The sequence below is a fragment of the Pongo pygmaeus genome, chromosome 19 (assembly GCF_028885625.2).
Source record: "Pongo pygmaeus isolate AG05252 chromosome 19, NHGRI_mPonPyg2-v2.0_pri, whole genome shotgun sequence".
Taxonomy (NCBI): Eukaryota; Metazoa; Chordata; class Mammalia; order Primates; family Hominidae; genus Pongo; species Pongo pygmaeus.
Window position 1 is genome coordinate 6,617,998 of NC_072392.2, and position 20,201 is coordinate 6,638,198.

Consider the following 20,201-nt stretch of genomic DNA (forward strand, 5'->3'; position numbering starts at 1 on the left):
TTAGATACGTAGACACCTGAGTCATATCAACCTGGTGTGAATCTCAGCTCTGATGTTGAGCGATTGACCTAGCCTCTCTCTGCCTCCATTTTCTCTGTTTTTTCTTTTCATTTTTCTTTTTTGAGGCAGAGTCTCACTCTGTCACTGCCTCTGTTTTCCATAGCAAAATGGAGTTAATAATGCTTACATGAGGGATTAAAACGAAGACAATGCCTACCTAATGCTTAGAATGGTGCCTGGAACATAGACAATGTTGAAACAGTCCTTCATTCTTCCCTCCTATCACTGTGATCATCAGTACCACCACACACTGCTTCTCATTTAGTGCCTGAATTTTAGAGCCTGCCTGGAGGCTGGAGCCCTGCCTGGACATTTCCCTTAATCTTGTTATCCTCCTCAGAGAGGCGGCACCCACCCCATTGGCAGACTCCACGGGAATTCTCTGGGCCTGCTTGTCATCACTCCAGATGTTGTTTAGAGTTCTGTTAGCACAGCTGTTTCTAGGGTCTGTAAAAACTCTAAGGACCCCGGGGAGGATACACACCAGACTGGGTCTGGGCTCACACCACCCTGCATCCCCAGAGCCTCCCTGGACGCTGTTTGCAAAGTCCTCACCGCCTGGAAGTCCAGGAGCCATTTTTAGGGAACAACATTCAAGCTCAACACGGCAAGTTCCCTCTTTCCTGCACGGCAGGACCAGAAAGGAGCCGGAGATGGGGGAGAAGGGTGGGAGGTGGATGGTTTGGAAAAGGGATGGAGACCCAGACAGAACGAAGCCAGCCAGCCAGGGAACAAGCTGCTGTGCTGCCCAGGAGAGGCCTGGCCTCAGGCTCCCACCCCCAGGGAGGTAGATGCGGCTGTGACAGCAGCAAAGAATGACGGCCAAGGGCGACAGCAGGGGCTGGCCGTGCTGTAAAGGGGCTTCCTGGGAGGGTCCAGCCACAGGAATCAATGGGAAATCCTGAGTCGAGAATTCTGAAGATCTCCTCCCTCCCTGAAGCTGTGGGCTGGGCCGTCGGAAAACTTTCAGTTTTGTTTCCTTGCCCGCAAGAAACGAAACTCAACCGAAAGACTCCAGAGAGCAGAAGATGGAAGGAGACTTCTCGGTGTGCAGGAACTGGTAAGAAAGCACTTTCTCCAGCGGCAGACCCGGGCTGGCGAGGGAGAGACGCAGACGACATAGGGCTGTTTCTGAAGGGAGCAGAAAATGGTTCCTGCATAAAAACATTTAGGAGGACAAGCAGCTAGAGACCGCGGGACCCAAGGGTAGGAGGGTTTAAACTTGCTAATCTCTGGGTGGGGGTGGGCAGCATTACCTCCACTTCACTGCAGCCCCTTCCCCGCAAATGGTAGGCTTTCTGGGACAGCTCTGAAGCCAAATAGCCCGGCCAGTGGTCCCAACTGGGCTACTCATACTTGTGAGACCTTGGGTCCTAATTTGGGGTTCTGATACTACGACCTTCACATCCATCTGTGAAAGAAAGGGTCCCACTGAGATTCTCCAGGACTACTCTCACCCTCCTTGGAAAGGGAGCCGTGGGGCAGGGCAGGGGGGACAGAGCAGGGGGCTGGGACCACACCTCTAACAGGGGGCGGAATCTGACCGGTCAAAAAGCCCCATTCTCAAAGCTCCCTACCTGTGGCAGGGACCTGAGTGGACCCTCCTCAGAGAGCTTTGCTCCAGCCAGACCCTTCAAGTACTGTGGTTTCTCAACCAGCCCAGGAAGAGCAGGGGGAGAAGGGACCAGGTCAGGCAGAGGAGAGAGAGCAGAGGAAGGGAAATTGATGCTGCCTGTGTGCCCGCTGTGTGCAGAGCAGAAGCAAAGAGCTTGTTCAGATCAAGAGGAGTGAGGCTTTGACAGTCCCTCTCGGAGCATGTCCCATGTGCCAGGAGCATGTCCCATGTGCCAGGAACATGGGCATGTAACTCTTCTCGTCCTCTGGGCCTTTACGGCTACGGCCACCCCATTTCCCTTCTCCCGAGCTGCCACAAGCAAGAGCTGATGGAAATGAAAGGGGTCATTTCTTTCCTTCTTCTTCTTCTTCTTTTTTTTTTTTTTTAAGATGGAGTTTCGCTTCTTTTTGCCCAGGCTGGAGTGCAATGGCGCGATTTCAGCTCACTGCAACCTCCACCTCTTGGGTTCAAGTGATTCTCCTGCCTCAGCCTCCCGAGTAGCTGGGATTACAGGTGTGCACTACCATGCCCGGCTAATTTTGTATTTTTTTAGTAGAGATGAGGTTTCACCATGTTGGCCAGGCTGGTCTCTAACTCCTGACCACAGGTGATCCACCCACCTCGGCTTCCCAAAGTGCTGGGATTACAGGCGTGAACCACCACACTTGGCTAATTTTGTATTTTTTAGTAGAGACCGGGTTTCTCCATGTTGGTCAGGCTGCGCTTGAATTCCCGACCTCAGGTGATCTGCCGGCCTCGGCCTCCCAAGTGCTGGGATTACAGGCGTGAGCCACCACACCCAGCCGAAAGGGGGCACTTGTTGGCAAAGAGGACGGTTAGAGAAAAACGCCCTGCCCAGAAAGTGGGAGGCTCAGAACCCTTCCTTCATTGTGGTCTCCAGGAAGAACCTCAGAGTCTCTGTGAGTTAGTGCAGGTGAACCTGAAGGCAGAGGAGACTCGGGAAGCTCTCGCTTTGGAGATTCTGGAAGTTGGCATGGCCCTGGCAGGAAGCATGAGCCTAGCAGGGCTGCGTTCCTAACACTGTGGACCAAACAGGGGCACCAGAAAACAAGAAAAAAGATTCAAGAGAATTTGGCACTTCTCTCGAATTAGTTAAATTGAAATAATTTAATTATTTACGTTATTTAAAATGAAATGTTTCATTTTAAAAACAGCCTTATAGAGGTATAATTGACCTACAATAAACCTCACATTTTAAAGGGTAGCAATTGATAAGTTTTGGCCTATGTTATATACATCCATGAAACACCATCCCCGTAATTGAGATAATGAAGCTCCCTGTCACCCCAAAAGCCTCCCCTATGCCCCTTTGTAATTCCTCCCTCTTGCTCCTTCCCATGCCCCGCCCCAGCAACGTAAGAGCTCTGTAGAACGCCCTTATTCTTATTAGATGCTGCCGCACTGTTCTGATTTTGGACCCACACAGGGAGTGTGGGGCAGGTGGTGTCACCATCATCACATGTTCAGTGCTTAAGGCCTCTGGAGACCTAGCCCTGGGTGTGAAATACAGCTCCATGTTTTATAATATGAAAATAAGTTTATTTTCCTATCCCCCCACCTTGACCCTGTAGCAAAAGACATGTAGCCTCTGCCCACTTCACTCTCCATGAGGCTTACTGCCTGCGGTTCCTGGTCCTGTGTCCGGAGTGTGAGGAGCCTGTCCCCAAGGAAACCATGGAGGAGCACTGCAAGGTTGAGCACCAGCAGGTGAGGAGGCGGCAGGGAGGATGGGGTCTGGGAGTCAAGGTGAGTGTTCAGTCCTCCCTGCAGGTGAGATGGGGTCTGGGAGGGGCAAGTGTTCCTTCCTCCCTACAGGAAAGATGGGGTCTGGGAGTCAGGGAATGGGTCCAGTCCTCCCTGCAGGAGAGATGGGGTCTGGGAGTTGGGGTGAGGGCTGGGGACTTAAGGCAAGGGTCCAGTCCCCCAGGCAGAGACTCACTTGAGGGCCATGGGAAGTCATTTAGCCCCTCCACACGAAGGCCCATGGAAAGGAAATGTTAATCCTGCCTTTTTCATGCTAATCTGAGTCTACCTCCAGTTTTCCCATTTCCAATCCTTTCCCTACAGGCTTATGGATCTGGCATAGGCAAGAGGTTCTGGTTTCAGGAAAGACTGGCTGTTCTCTTGAGATCTGTAAAGAGAGGATGTGAAAAAGGAAGGTCCTGAAAGGCAGTCAGATGGAGCCCTGTTTCCCACCTTTCCATGTCCATTCCTCCTGGGGCCCCTGATCTGTCTCTCTGGAGATACTGAAGCTCAGGCAGCCATTGCCAACTCAGACTGGTCTGACAAACACTTCTTGAACACTGGGCTGGGTGCTAGAGAGAGACTGAGGTAGCCACACCGGATCCCTGCCCTCTGGGAGTTCACAGACCCAAACCCGGAACACCGTGAGCCAAAGTGGATGTGGGGCGGGCTCAGGGTGCTGGGTGGACCCACATCTGGTGTGTGTGTATGTGTGTGTGTTTAGGTTGGGTGTACGATGTGTCAGCAGAGCATGCAGAAGTCCTCGCTGGAGTTTCATGAGGTAAGAGCCCCATGTGATTTCTCCTTTACAGCCAAATAGACCAACCTGAGAAAAGGAGAGGAAGCGGAAACGGGAGGCCAGTAATAGAGATTTCCACCTGACCACTCTTTTCACCCCATGAGGCTTGGAGAGCAGTGGAGAACTAGCCCACCGCATAACACAGGTCCTCCTGTCCCCCAGATACTGGTCAGAAGGGCTTTCCATGGTCCATGAGTCCAGCAGAGCTCAGATCCCCTGAGGGCAGTCCCCCACTCTGGCCCTTCTCATCTGCTTTCTCGTATTGGCCCCAGTTTCCTAGGGAGATGGGCATAAGTCCTTGATCTGCCTACAGTCAAAGAGGCCAGTGATCGGCCGGGTGCAGCGGCTCACGCCTATAATCCCAGCACTTTGGGAGGCCAAGGCAGGCGGATCACGAGGTCAGGAGTTCGAGACCAGCTTGACCAACATGGTGAAACCCCGTCTCTACTAAACATACAAAAATTAGCCGGGCGTGGTGCACACCTGTAGTCCCAGCCACTCACTCGGGAGGCTGAGGCTGGAGAATCGCTTGAACCCGGGAGGCGGAGGTTGCAGTGACCCAAGATCAAGCCACTGCACTCCAGCCTGGGCGACACAGTGAGACTCTGTCTCAAAAAAAAAAAAAAAAAAAAAAGGCCAGTGATCATGCCCTTCCTGCTACCTCCCACAGGCCAATGAGTGCCGGGAGCGCCCTGTTGAGTGTAAGTTCTGCGAACTGGACATGCAGCTCAGCAAGCTGGAGCTCCACGAGTCCTACTGTGGCAGCCGGACAGAGCTCTGCCAAGGCTGTGGCCAGTTCATCATGCGCCGCATGCTCGCCCAGCACACAGATGTCTGTCTGAGTGAACAGGCCCAGCTCGGGAAAGGTGAGCACACAAACTGGGGCAGAAGAGAGACGTTCCAAGGGCCAGAGCCTTTCCTGGATGGGATGTAAGGAAGGGAAGCTCTCAACAGGATGGATGACAAGTGTATTTGCTGTATAGGTCTCAATTCATCTGGCTATTCTAATTCTAAACCATGCCTCAGAGTGGCCTTCCTGTGTGTCTGCTGTGGTCTTCAAATGACTGGTCCAGGGAGACCAGGAGGCCGGGGCTAGAGCCTGGCTGCCACGAAGTTGAGTAAAGAGGCCATGGAGAAGGCTGGGCAGGTGGCTCATGCCTGTAATCCCAGCACTTTGGGAGGCCGAGGCAGGCAGATCACCTGAGGTCGGGAGTTCGAGACCACCTTGACCAACATGGAGAAACCCTGTCTCTACTAAAAATACAAAATTAGCCCGGCGTGGTGGTGGACGCCTGTAGTCCCAGCTACTTGGGAGACTGAGGCAGGAGAATCGCTTGAACCTGGGAGGCAGAGGTTGCAGTGAGTCGAGATCATGCCATTGCACTCCAGCCTGGGCAACAAGAGCAAAACTCTGTCTCAAAAAAAAAAAAGGGACCATGGGGAGTCCTAGGAAACAGGAGGCTTTCTTTGAGCACCTCTAGCACAATCCTAGCCTGGCAGAGATCCATTGCATCCTTTTACAGATGAGAAACCTACACACAGAATAAAGCAGGGGCTTGCTAGAGGCAAAAATAAGACTGGACTCCCACACTTCCTGGCACTGAATCTAGGGCTTTTTCCATTATCAGCAATGGCCAGAAGGGAGCTAGTGATGGCTCCTGGCCTGGGGGCCTATGTATTGGCTGCCTGGTACCATTTTATGTTCAGTTGACTCACTCACCTCTTTATGAGGGTGCATTTACTGTCACACAACCACCAGTGTGACAGATCCTTTGGTGTCTTTGCTAGCTGTTTTGGTAACATGGCAACATGGGGGAGAGCCTAAAACTCCCCAGACAGTAACCCTCTCCTGATAAACAATCGACCCAAGGGCAAAACTGGCCAATGGAAACCTGAAAATTGTGAGAGTCATGTACATTTCCTTCATCCTAGCATGGCTGGACGTCAACAGAATCAAACACGGTCTTCAACACAACTTCAGTGCAACACAACACAATACAACACAGTTTCAACACCATCAACAAAGATGTGTTTGACCACCACCTGGTCTGATCACAGAGCCTGGAAACTGGTGCAATGAAAGAGCACAGTCAGATTGGAAAGGGTTGGCATCCGCGGCTACAGCTACATTCATCTCCTTAGAAACCAGTCCTGCTCCAGGAAAATGTCTCTCCATTACGGTTGCTGCTGCCCTGAGTGCACATCTGTGGCCGTAAAGTAAATGATGTGGGTGACTTGGCCAAGAGTTGCCTGTGTGGTCAAGGATGCCGGCAGCGCAGGAAAGTCAAGACCAGGCAGGCCCGGGGGGCAGTTCATGCTCATGAGGACAGGCCACGTAGGCAGTTGTGGGAGAGCTGGGCCAGCCATTGACAAGGACAATCATTTGTGGCGTTGTCTCTCTGCTTATTCAGGGGAAAGAATTTCAGCTCCTGAAAGGGAAATCTACTGTCATTATTGCAACCAAATGATGCCAGAAAAGTATTTCCACCATATGGTGAGTAGCAATTAGTAATTTTCTAATGGTGCCAATAGTTCATCCACATTCTGAAAAGTATGATAGGTAAGGCAGATTCTGGGCCCAATTTTACATAGCATGGATATTAAAGGGTCCCATATTTATTTTTTGCTTTGTTCAAAAAGATAGTTTAGTGACTTGCTTAGGCTAATCAAGCACACACAACTGGTCTTCATTTGTGCTCAGCCCTTCAAAGGGGCCTCCCCCTTACCACTCCCAACACCCCCTGATCACCTCTGACCATCTCCAACCTTCATGGCCTGGACATTGCAATTTGGTCCTCAATTGGGCCTGTCTTACTGTTTTCAGTCCCCTGTGGGAGTCTTCTCTATTAAACTGTGAGCTTCCTGCAAAACTGAATGACTTTTTCCATTTTCCTGACATCAGGGCTTGGTGCAAAAAGAGGACTCTGTAGAGATGCAGTTATGTGATTGACTGACTGACTGATTTTGCCTGGGAACACTCACAGGCTCTTCCCTCCATACCCCCTAAGCGCCTTTTAGTGCATTGCTGTGCCAAGTTGCTCCCTTCTTTTGCACAGAATGGAGCATTTCCCCTTTGGGAAACTTACCAAGGCTTCTCTCCAAAGAACTCTTCTTCTCCTTGGGCAGAAAGTTGTTTACCTTTCTTAACACTTCAGTTCCTAAAACTACAGAATATCAAAACTGAAGAAACCATAGAGATGATCCAGCTTTTTGCTCTTTTTTTTTCTTTTTACTATTATGGTAAACCACATATAATGTAAAATTTGCCATCATTATAGAGACATTTGGTACATTCGCAATGTTGTGCAATCTGGTTCTAGAATATTTTCATCATTCCGAAAAGAAATCCTATACCCATTAGCAGATACTATCCATTCCCTCATCTTCCCAGTTCCTGGCAACCACTAATCGGCTTTCTATCTCTATGGATTTGTCTATTCTGGACATTTCACATCAATGGAGTCATGTAACATGTGATCTTATGTAACCATCTTCTTTTACTTACTATAACATTTTCAAGGTTCACCCATGTTGTAGTTGTGGCATGTATCAGCACTTCATTCCTTTTAATGGCCTTTTCTTTTTTATTTATTTTTTTTTTTTTTGAGACAGGGTCTCACTCTGTTGCCCAGGCTGGAATGCAGTGGCGTGATCTCGGCTCACTGCAACCTCTGCCTCCCAGGTTCAAGCGATTCTCCTGCCTCAGCCTCCCAAGTAGCTGGGACTACAGGCGCCTGCCACCACGCCCGGCTAATTTTTGTATTTTTCTTTTAGTAGAGACGGGTTTTTACCGTGTTGGCCAGGCCGGTCTCAAACTCCTGACCTCAGGTGATCCGCCCTCCTCGGCCTCCCAAAGTTAATGGCCTTTTTACCATCATCCCACATTTTGTTTCTCTACTCGTTGGTAAACATTCGGATTGTTTCCACCTTTCAGCTCTTTGCTTTTTGAAGTGCAGTCTGTGGACCAGCTGCATGAGCATCACCTAGAATCCTGTTAGAAATGCAGAATCTCAGGCCCTCCCGCTAGAAATGCTAAATCAGAATATGCAGGGTCACACGATTTCCCAGGCATTTCAAGTCTGAGATGCGCTGCCCCAGCCACAGGATTCTCAGCCTCGGCTGTACATGGAAATCACCTACTGACTTGTTTTCCTTAGTACTGATGTTTATTCGATTCTATAAGTGGTCCATGTCTTCTGTTTGAATGAGAAAATACTTGGTGAGCACCAAAACAAGAGTGAAGCTGACTACTTCCCTTCAAATGTCCAGCCTGGCAAGCAGGGCACCTACACACTTATTTGAAGGCTACAGGGGAGTGGGGAGCTCCAATACACATGGAACTGGATTTGTGCTCAGAAACTCTGAATTTTAATTCTGCTCTGCCGCTTACTGGCTGTGTAACCTCTCTGAGCTTCTTTCTTCTTTTGAGGAAAATGGGGATAATGGTTTATCTCCTTATTCAGGAAAAGAAGACATCCACAACCAGCCAACACCAGATCTATCTCCTTGGCAGCATCCACACTCACTTACTTTGCCTTCCCACCTCTTAACCATAGAGGAGCTTTCTGTGTGCCTCTCTAAAGCCTATCCCCTCCTACTGGTATACTATAACCTCTCTTTTTGCCTACACAAAGTCACACAAGTTTTTTGCTACACTGCTCCAGCAATTCTCCCCTCTCTGTCCTGCAACTGAGAGAGGTTAAATGAGCTGTACACACAGGCAACAACAAAGTCTCAAAACTCTAGGATGTCCTAACATTTCTTACAATAAGTTTTTAAAGGGGTACCACTATTGAATATTTATATATCAATGGCCTTGCACGAAAAGAATTTTCTTTTAAATTTTGAAAATTAAGGATTGAAATCATGTATACTAGGTGGTTTTGTGGTTTTCAGTCTTTAACTTTTTATTAATATGACCCAAAGCCAGAAAAACATGGAATATTTCTGATCCCATTTTCCTATAAGCTACCATCTTGTTTCTTTGTTCCCCTCCGTAGAAAATCATTTGAACTAGTTGTCTGTAAGTCACTGCCTCCATGTTTTCTTCTCCCATTCTTATTCCCACTCCAGTCTGGCTCTCCATTGTAACCAAATCTGCTCTTGTCAAAATCAATGACCTCTGCATTGCTAAATCCAATGCTCAGTTCTCAGTTATCAATTTATGGGAAGCATTTACTGCTCATCACTCCCTCTTCCTCAATGCACTTTCTCGGCTTCCAGTGTACCACATTTTCATGGTTTTCAAGGACATTGGTGGTCTCTCATTCTCTACCTCCCCAACCTCTTAATTTTGGGGGGCCCCAGGGCTTAGTCTCTGGTCTCTTCTCTACCTATATTCACTGCCTTGATTATTTCATCCCACCTCCTGATATTTAAAAATGCCATATGTAAGGTGGGGCGTGGTGGCTCAGGCCTGTAATCCCAGCACTTTGGGAGGCCGAGGCAGGAGGATCACAAGGTCAGGAGATCGAGACCATGCTGGCTAACACAGTGAAATCTCGTCTCTACTAAAAATACAAAAAATTAGCCGGGTGTGGTGGTGGGTGACTGTAGTCCCAGCTACTCAGAAGGCTGAGGCGGGAGAATGGCGTGAACCCAGGAGGCGGAGCTTGCAGTGAGCCGAGATCACGCCACTACACTCCAGCCGGGGTGACAGAGCAAGACTCCATCTCAAAAAATAGATAAATAAATAAAAATAAAAAATAAAAAAATGCCATATGTAGTCAGACACTTCCAAATTTATATCTCAGTCTGGGCTTTTCTCCCCAAACTCTAGATTTGTATATTACTATTTACTGCATCTTCACTTGAATGCTTGATAGACATCTTAAATGTAACACATCTGAAATGGAATCCTCTCTGCCACAGCTTGGCCCATCTCAGTTGATGGCAACTCTATCTTTCCAGTTGTTCAGGACAAAATCTCAGGTTCACTCTCGACTTCTCTTTCCCTCCGTGTTGCTACCCTGGTATGAACCATCATCTTCTCTAGCCCAGATGCTGCAGCAGTCTCCTAAACGGTCTTCCTACTTCTCATCTTGCCCCCTACAGTCTATTCTCATCACAGAGGTCAACGTGATCCCTTAAAAATACAAGTCGGATTGTTTGGCTCCTCTGTTCAGATCTCTGTACTGATACTTGCCCCATTTTATGCAAACTCAAAACTACAGTGGCCTTAGAGGTCTATGTCATCTTTGCCTCCCTTCTTATCTCATCACCTCTTTGATCTCATGTACTACTCCTGTTCAGCTCACTGGCCTCCTGATTGTCTCTTGAGCATACCATGCCTTAGGGCCTTTTCACTGGCTACTGCCTCTGGCTGGAAGCTACCTCCTCACCTTCCCCACCTTATTCCAGGAGCTAACTCTCTCACTTCTCTCAAGTCTTCGCCCAGATGAAACCTTCTCAAGGAGATGTACCACAACAACCTATTTAAAATTGCAACCCCTTCTCCATCACATATTTACCAACCCCTTATCTTCTTCTATTATTTTTTTCCATAGCATTTGCCAACTTCTAACATATTATCTAATTTACTTACTTGTTTTGAACCTTGTTCATTGTCTCCCACCACCTCAGAAAAACTATAAGCCCCACTGGTCCCCTTCATGCTAACTATTCCCCACACACAAATACTCTACTTTAACTTTTAGCTGTTTCTTCTGGTAATCACTTCATGTGTCTAAAGCACCTTCTTATATTTTTTCCAATTTTAGATATTACCTATTGACTCATAAGGATTTAGGAATATAGATTTCACTTTTTTATACCACCCATCCCACACACACACCTCCAAAGTTCTTCATTTCATCCTTCCAATGTATTGATTTCACTCATTCTGGTTAAATAAATATTCTGTATTACATTAGTATAACCATGTAAACATTATAAATGCTTTTCCACATGAACTGTGATTATGTGTGCTTTCTCCTACAACTTTCTGTTTTCCCTGGACTTAATAATTGCTTCCGTTTTTCATTTGCTTCACTTTCTAGGTACCTACCACTAAATCATCCCTAAAATTCTCTACCAGATCTGAAAATTCCCCTGAGTACAACTAAACACATCAGATAGTCTATCCATTTCATTTTGGGAGCATGATATGCCCCAGGCTTGATGATTAGTTGTTGGTCTGGAATTTCTTCCACTCTCTCCACAGTTGGAGTTCTCATTCCCAAATCTCCGGTCTCATCTTTCTCTTTCTTAGGTTACTCCTTGTTTGATAGAACATATCCCCAAATAGTTTCTTGAGAAAGAAAGCATGAGAGGCAAATTTTTTAGGCCTTATATGTCTGAAAATGATAGCTTGGGTGCCTATAGAATCTATCGACCATCTTAATTTGTTTTTTAAAAATTTTATTACAATTCTGATTTGGCCACTACACACTGTATACATGTATTAGAAGATCACTCTGTATTCTATAAGTATGTATCCTTATTACTTGTCCACTAAAAATAAAAGAAATAAAATTGATTACAAAAACTTTCAAACAAATATGACAGTAGAAAGTTAATACAATAAACGTTCATGTATTTACTCCCCACATACAACAGTTGTTCTAAACAAGGTGAATAAGAATAAATCTACTCTTAGATACATTACAGGTAAAAGGCAAAGGTTGATTTCTTTGAAATCAACCGAAGAAGATTACAAGCAAAGGAATGGCAGTTAGGCTGAAAGCAAATATATCAACAGCAATAATAGAAGTGGGTATGCAGTGGAATAATCTTCAAAGTGCTAAGAGAAAATAGCTGTTAACGTGTGGAAATCAAAAGTTTTCCAGACTTGAACTATTCTTTGTTTTCTTTATTCTAAAGTATGTTAAAGCAAATCCAAGACATCCTGTTATTTCACCATCATTCTTTAATATCTCAAAAATAGTCATTTTCTTAATCACAATGCCTTTATCACTCTCAATGATATTAACAATAATTTTCCCCCATCGTTTTGGGGCCTTGCATTTACCACTCTTCTTTATTACTACTGCTGGTGCTGCTGCTGCTTGCTTCTCCTTTGTCTTCTATTGGATTGAGCAAGATTTCTTCATGCTCTTTCTTCTTTTCTACTGATTCGGCAATTTTACATTTATTTCTATCATTTCAGTAGTTACCCTTAACATTTTAATATAAATACTTGACTTAATAAAGTCTAAAGTTAGTCATTATCTCTACTCGCCTTACAGTGTATAGATTTGAGAACATGTTAATGCTGATCGTCTACTCCTATCTTACATGAAAATGCTGCCAGAATTTTGTTTCATTTTGCTTTTATACTACCCCTCTTTACTGATTATTGTTGTTATTTATGTAACTCATGCCTGTTTAGATATACTCACAAGTTTTTTGTTTTTGCTTTTTCTCTTCCTTTTTTTTTTTTCTGAGACAGAATCTCACTCTGTTGCCCGGGCTTGAGTGCAGTGGCACGATCTTGTGCTCACTGCAGCCTTCGCCTCCTGGGTTCAAGCAGTTATCCTGCCTCAGCCTCTCAAGTAGCTGGTACTACAGGTGTGTGCCACCATGTCTGGCTAATTTTTGTATTTTTAGTAGAGATGGGTTTTTCCATGTTGGCCAAGCTGGTCTCAAACTCCTGACCTCACATAATCTGCCCACCTTGGCATCCCAAAGTTCTAGGATTACAGGCATGAGCTACTGTGCCCGGCTGGATATACTCACAAGTTTACCCTTCCCTTTGCTCACATTCTTCCTTGGATCCCAAGCTTTCCTTCTGGGTATGATTTCTCTCTTCCTGAAATACATCTCAGTAGTTTCTTCGCCAAGAACCTTGAGTAGTAAATCTTTAGTTGCCTGAAAATATGCTTTTTGTTTTTTTGCATCCATGACTGATAGTTTAGCTGGATATCAAAATCTAGATTAACAGCTATTTTTTCTTATCATTTTGAAGATTATTCCACTGCCATCCCACTTCTGTTATTGCTGTTGATGTATTCTCTTTCGGTCTAATTGCCATTCCTTTGTATGTAATCTTTATATTTGGTTGATTTCAAGATCCTCTTTGCCTTTTACCTGTAATGTGTTTAAGAGTAGTTTTATTTTTATTCATTCTGTTCAGAACAATGTACTCAAATGTGTTTGCTTTTCTCCTGCTCAGGATTTCTCTTTCTTTAATATAAAGATTTATGTCACTAATCAGGTCTGAAATTTCTCATCTACTGTCTCTTTGAATTCCCAATATTCCCCAACTCTCCCACATTCTCTCAGCTCTCCTGCTGGAACATAACACATGTGTATTAAGCATTCTCATTCTAGCTTCATAACTGTCTCTTTTTTTTTCATGTAATCTTGACCCTTTTAATAGCCTTATGTCTCTTAACCTTTCATATTTTCTCTATTTCTATCTCCTATATTCTGGGTAATTTCCTCAAATTATCTCCAAGTTCATTCATTCTTTCTTGGCCAAATCTAATCTGCTGTTTTTAGCCCATCCACTTAGGTTCAACACCTGCATTTTTCATGTCTAGAAGTTCAATTTATCTTCTTTCAAATTTGCCTATTTTTGTTCTCACTACAAAAAAAAGATAGGTATGTGAAGTGATGGATGTGTTAACTTGATTTAATCATCCCACAATGTGTACATATTAAAATGTCACATTGTACCCCATAAATATATAAAGTTATTCTTTGTTAATTACAAATTAGAAAAGTTCAACTTTGCCTGTTCTGTTTTTCATGAGATGTTATTCTTTTCCCGGATTTAATCTTTTTTAATTAATTTATTTTACAGTCTCTATCCTATAGTTGCATTACCTGAACTTCTTGGAGGTTAATCTTACTACTTTTGTGTCTGTGACTCTTACTCAAGGTGGATTGCTTCCTTGTGTGTTTGTAATTTTGGATTGTGAGTTTCTATCTGGCAGGACTCTACCTATGAGGAACCTCTATGACCTATTTTGAGGCTATTGTCCCTCCAGAGGAATTTTGTGATTGCTTCTGCCAGACCTCTCAACATTTATGTCAATTCTTCTGCTCAGGGATTCCCAGACCATGAGGCTAAAGTAAATCCTAATCCCAAACACAGGAATGGCATGGACCTGTGATTTTGAGTTTTCAGGGGCGTGAGTTTTCGTCTCCACACTCAAAATACCGACCCAAGAAAGAAAAGCTTCCTTGCCACTTTCCTTTTCTCATTAGCTGATACTTTTCCTCTTACCCACCATAATTTACCCTTTAAAGTTTCCAGCTTTATGCAGGGTCAATAGAGTCTTACTTCCAATTCCCCACCTGTGTGGATGGAACTTTCCTGTCATCCAAGCCCCTAGTTACAAAGTTGACCCTACATCTCCCATAAGCAGTGTCAACTCCTGTGCTTAACCAGTCCATTTGTGCTGCTATAACAGGATGCCACAGACAGAGTAGTAATAAAGAGCAGGAATTTATTTCGAACAGCTCTGAAGACTGGGAAGTTCAAGATCAAGGCACCACCATTTGGTATCTGGTGAGGGCCTTCGTGCTGCCTCCTAGCATGGTAGAAAGCAAAAGAGTAGAAGGCTGTAGCCAAATGCTTCATGAAGCCTCTTTTATAAGGACCCTAATCCCATTAAAAAGGGTGGAGCTTTCATGATCTAATCACCCCAAAGGCCCCACCTCTTAATACCATCACGTTGGCAGCACCTGAATTTTGGAGGAGACACATTCAAACCATAGCAACAGGTCAGACCTTCATTCCTGGAATGCAAAATTTTCTTTCTTTCCTGCAAAGCCAGCTATTAAATTGAATGTCTGTCACATTTTATACACCATATAAAAGTGTTTACAGTGGGAATTTTTTGTGTTATCTAGTCTACTGTATTTTCTGACCATTAAAGCTGAAGTCGTTTTAAAATTTGATGTATTATTCACAATTGCAGGGTAAATGTTGTCCAGACTCAGAGTTTAAGAAACACTTTCCTGCTGGAGAGCCAAAAATTCTTCCTTCATCTCCTCCAAGTCAAGCTGCTGAAAATCAAACTTCCACAATGGAGAAAGATGTTCGTCCAAAGACAAGAAGTAGAAACAGATTTCCTCTTCATTCTGAAAGTTCACCAAAGAAAGCACCAAGAAGCGAAAACAAAACCTTGGATCCATTTTTTATGTCAGAGCCCAAGCCCAGGACCAGCTCCCCTAGAGGAGATAAAGCAGCCTATGACATTCTGAGGAGATGTTCTCAGTGTGGCATCCTGCTTCCCCTGCCGATCCTAAATCAACATCAGGTACTCAGCCTCTGTTCTCTGCTTACCTTGCTGGGAACCATCCGCACAGTGTCTTAAAAAAATCCAAGACCTGAAAGATGTTGACAAATGTTGTGGCTGAAAAGGCCCTTTTCTCTGACTGCCACTTCTCTGGGTGCCCAAATGCACTCTCTCGTAGCACTTCCCACCTGGTTTATTTGCATCACCTCCGAGAGACTGAGTCACCTTTGACTCAAGCCAGGTCTTTGAAGGTAGAGCCAGGTCCCTCTTCTCTGTGTCTCCAGCTTCTAGGCCAGGGATTGATTTGGAGCAAGTGCTCCAAAACCGTTGAGTAAATGAAGGAAGCAGAGGATACCCAGTCTATCTCTCTCATGGTGTAGATATGGCACTGAGGCCCAGAAATGAGATGTCTTGGTCAAGATCCTAAGCCAGTTGGTGGCTTACCTCCAGCAGATCAAGGTTTGCTTCAAGAAGATCAGGGTTTGTAGGCATCTCCCTGAATATCCTGATTTTTATGTCCTAGGTTATTTTCTAGTAATAATAACAACTGGCATTAGAGGTTGTTAACCATCGTGTGCCAGTTACCATACCGAGCTCTTTATAATCTTCATCATAAACAATAGGCATGCATTTTATCTCCATTTGACAGATAAGGTAAAGTAGCTTTCCAAGGACAATACAATTAGAAGGTGGCAGGATCCAGCCTGAGTCCACATGTATATAGCTCCAAAGTTTATGCTCTTAAGCTCCAGATTAAATGCCTCACTTAAAAAAATTTATTTTTTTCAAAATACATAAGTACTAGATTTTGTTGGAGCTAGTTGATACAATATCATATAAAGAAGTATAAAAGCAAAGCTAACCCTACTTCCCCAACCCCGTACCCTGAGATACCAATTTGGACAGTCTTATGGGCATCTTTTCAAAGCTCTATCTTTGCATATACAAACCTAAACAAGCATATACTGGGTTTTACTTGTTTCTTTTTCCGCACATATTATCTTACTATACTTTTTACTCTGCCACTTGCCTTTTTCACTTAGTATATGATGCATGCTGCTTACAAAAGACTTAGTACGCCAAAACCTTTTTTTCTAACTTCCTTGTGCATCTATGTATGCACATAAGCATATAATTTGACAAAAATGGGCTAATTTCATATTTGCTGGGGGTGTTACTAGTGCCGTTTTTCCTTGCCTCCCACAATTTGGTATATTTCCTTGCATAATTTTCTCCATCCTTATGTAACAGAGATGCCAGATTTACCAAATAAAAATACAGGACGTTCAGTCAAATTTGAATTTCAGAGAAACAAAGAATTGTTTTTAGTATAAGTATGTTCCATGTAATGATTGTTTTGCTGAAATTAAAATTTAACTAGGGCACCCTGTATTTTATTTAGCAGTTTCTTATATAACCACATACAAACATACACATTTGGAGTCCTGTTATATACATTTTTTTACTTTTTTTTTTTTTGACAGAGTCTCACTCTGTCACCCAGGCTGGAATGCAGTGGCGGGACCTCGGCTCACTGCGATCCCTGCCTCCCGGGTTCAAGCGATTCTCCTTCCTCAGCCTCCTGAGTAGCTGGGATTACAGGCACCCACCACCATACCCAGCTAATTTTTGCATTTTAGTAGAGATGGGGTTTCACCATGTTGTCCAGGCTGGTCTTGAAATCCTGACCTCAGGTGATCCACCCGCTTCGGACTCCCAAAGTGCTGGAATTATAGGGCATGAGCCACCATGCCTGGCCAACATTTCTTTACATCCTAATGTAAATTCAGCAATACCCAAGGAAATCCCTACAAGCCAAACAATGTGGCTTAGTTTTAGTTTTATTAATGGCTGCCTAAGATTCCATGGTGTGGGTGTTCTCCCATCTGTCCCTCCACCCAGTGATAGCAACAGGCCCCTGTTAAACTTTGTCGCAAGCTTCCTACACTCCTGGCTCAGTGGGCTCCTGACCTTTTCTATGCCATCACACTCCAGTCTTTGGGCAGGGCTCATGCTCTGTAACAAGGGACAGCAATATTCAGAGATATTCTAGGAGCTAGCACTTCCTACTTTAACCATATCAAACTTTTTTTATATCCATTTCTTAGGAGAAATGCCGGTGGTTAGCTTCATCAAAAGGGAAACAAGTGAGAAATTTCAGCTAGATTTGGAAAAGAAAAGATACTATAAATTCAAAAGATTTCACTTTTAACACTGGCTTTCCTGCCTACTTGCTGTGGTGGTCTTGTGAAAAGTGATGGGTTCTATTCATTGGGCTTTAAAAGAAAAGGTTTGACAGAACTGAAAACAAAACCCACGTATCATCTCAATAGATACAGAAATGGCTTTTGATAAAATTCAACTTGACTTCATGTTAAAAACCCTCAAGAAACCAGGCGTTGAAGGAACATACCTCAAAATAATAAGAGCCATCTATGACAAAACCACAGCCGACATCATACTGAATGAGCAAAAGCTGGAAGCATTACCCTTGAGAACTAGAACAAGGCACTTCAGTCCTATTCAACATAGTACTGCAAATCCTCGCCAGAGCAATCAGGCAAGAGAAAGAAATAAAAGGCAACCAAAAAGAGAGGAAGTCGAAGTATCTCTGTTTGCAGACGATATGATTCTATATCTAAAAAACCCCATGATCTTGGCCCAAAAGCTCCTAGATCTGATAAACAACTTCAGCTAACTTTCAGGAGACAAAATCAATATACAAAAATCAGTAGTATTTTTATACACCAACGACATCCAAGCTGAGAGCCAAATCAAGAACGCAATCCTATTCACAGTTGCCACAAAAAGAATAAAATACCTAGGAATACAGCTAACCAGGGAGATGAAAGATCTCTACAACAAAAATTACAAAACACTGCTGAAAGAAATCAGAGATGACACAAATGGAAAAACGTTCCATGCTCATAGATAGGAAGAATCAATATTGTTAAAATGACCATACTACTCAAAGCAATTTATAGATTCAAGGCTATTCCTATCAAACTACCAATAACATTCTTCACAGAATCAGAAAAAAAAAAGCGTTAAAATTTATTTGGAACCAAAAAAGAGCCCAAAAAGCCAAAGCAATCCTAAGCAAAAAGAACAAAGCTGGAGGCATCACATTACCCAACTTCAAACTATACTACAGGGCTACAGTAACCAAAACTGCACGATACTGGTACAAAAGCATGGTACTGGTACAAAAGCAGACACATAGATCAATGGAACAGAATAGAGAGCCCAGAAATAAAGCTACACACCTACAATCATCTAATCTTTAACAAAGTTGACAAAAATACGCAATGGGGAAAGAATTTCCCATTCAATAAGTGGTACTGGGATAACTAGCTAGCCATATGCAGAAGATTGAAACTGAACCCCTTCCTTACACCATACACAAAAATCAACTCAAGATGGATTAAAGACTTAAATGTAAAACCCCAAACTATAAAAACTCTGGAAGATAACCTAGGCAATACCATTCTGGGCATAGGAACAGACAAAGATTTCATGACAAAGATCCCAAAAGCAATTGTAACAAAAGCAAAAATTGACAAATGGGACATAATTAAACAGAACTACCATTTGACTCTGCAATTCCATTATTGGTTATATACCCAAAGGAATCTAAATCATTCTGTCATAAAGACATATATATACAAATGTTCACGGCAGCACTATTCACAATAGCAAAGTCATGGAATCAAACTAAATGTCCATCAGTTGTAGAATGGATAAAGAAAATGTGGCGGCCAGGCGTGGTGGCTCACGCCTGTAATCCCAGCACTTTGGGAGGCCGAGGCAGGTGGTTTACCTGAGGTCAGGAGTTTGAGACCAGCCTGGCCAACATGGCAAAACCCCGTCTCTGCTAAAAATATGAAAATTAGCCAGGCGTGGTGGCAAGCGCCCATCATCCCAGCTACTTGGGAGGCCTAGGTGGGAGAATCACTTGAACCTGGAAGGTGGGGGTTGCAGTGAGCCAAGATCATGCCACTGCACTCCAGCCTGAGCGACCGAGGAAGACCCTACCTTAAAAAAAAAAAAAAGAAAATGTGGCACATACACACCATGGAATACTATGCAGCCATAAAAAAGGATGGGATCATGTCCTGTGCAGCAACATGGATGGAGCTGGAAGCCATTATCCTAAATGAACTCACTCAGAAACAGAAAACCAAATACCACATGTTCTCACTTATAAGTAGAAGCTAAACATTGAGTACGCGTGGATACAAAGAAAGGAACCACAGACACTGGGGCCTACACTGGAGCATAGAAGGAGGGTGAGGATAAAAAAACTACCTATCTGGTACTATGCTTTTTATCTGGATGATGAAATAATCTGCACAACAAACCCTGGTCACACGCAATTTACCTATATAGCAAGCCTGCACATGTGCCCCTGAACCTAAAAAAAAAAAAAATTAAAAGAAAAACGTTTGGATTATTTTCCTTCTTTCGAATAAAGACATTGGTTTGCCCAAGGACTACAAATAAACCAACGGGAAAAAAGAAAGGCTCCAGTTTTGTCTGAAAATTCTGATTAAGCCTCTGGGCCTTACAGCCTGGAGAACCTGGAGAATCCTACACCCACGGAACCCAGCTTTGTCCCCAAAGAATAAAAACACCACTCTAAAAGCTGCTCTTCCACCTTTCTTTGGGTTCCGCACTGGTTTTCCAGGGCCAGGAATGGCAGCAGCCAGGACCCCAGGATGAGGGCAGTGCCCAAGGAAAGGGGAGCAGAAGACGTTCAGGGAGGGAGAAAGAA

General features: G+C 44.1%; 1 protein-coding gene across 4 annotated transcripts; it reads left to right on the top strand.

Annotated features, from left to right (window-relative positions):
- The first annotated feature begins 398 nt into the window (after window positions 1-398).
- On the top strand, window positions 399-19,952 carry XAF1 (XIAP associated factor 1). 4 transcript variants are annotated; one of them, XM_054458557.2, is made up of 7 exons: window positions 399-1,120; window positions 3,268-3,403; window positions 4,164-4,220; window positions 4,909-5,104; window positions 6,650-6,732; window positions 15,107-15,448; window positions 17,536-19,952. In XM_054458557.2, exons 1-7 carry the CDS (start codon window positions 1,089-1,091, stop codon window positions 17,590-17,592), a joined length of 903 nt encoding a protein of 300 aa, XP_054314532.2. In that variant the 5' UTR covers window positions 399-1,088; the 3' UTR covers window positions 17,593-19,952. The 4 variants fall into 4 exon arrangements, with proteins under 4 accessions (XP_054314532.2, XP_063512966.1, XP_063512964.1 ...); XM_063656894.1 differs by having other exon boundaries at window positions 564-1,120; window positions 4,188-4,220; XM_063656895.1 differs by lacking the exon at window positions 399-1,120 and adding an exon at window positions 1,139-1,266.
- Window positions 19,953-20,201: the final 249 nt, after the last annotated feature.

What these genes read in the sequence shown, in the direction of transcription:
- XAF1 (XM_054458557.2), top strand. Translation starts at nt 1,089, where the DNA reads ATGGAAGGAGACTTCTCGGTGTGCAGGAACTG. An exon ending in CCTCGCTGGAGTTTCATGAG is followed by an intron (nt 4,221 to 4,908) that starts GTAAGAGCCCCA and finishes TACCTCCCACAG; the next exon opens with GCCAATGAGTGCCGGGAGCG. An exon ending in ACAGGCCCAGCTCGGGAAAG is followed by an intron (nt 5,105 to 6,649) that starts GTGAGCACACAA and finishes CTGCTTATTCAG; the next exon opens with GGGAAAGAATTTCAGCTCCT.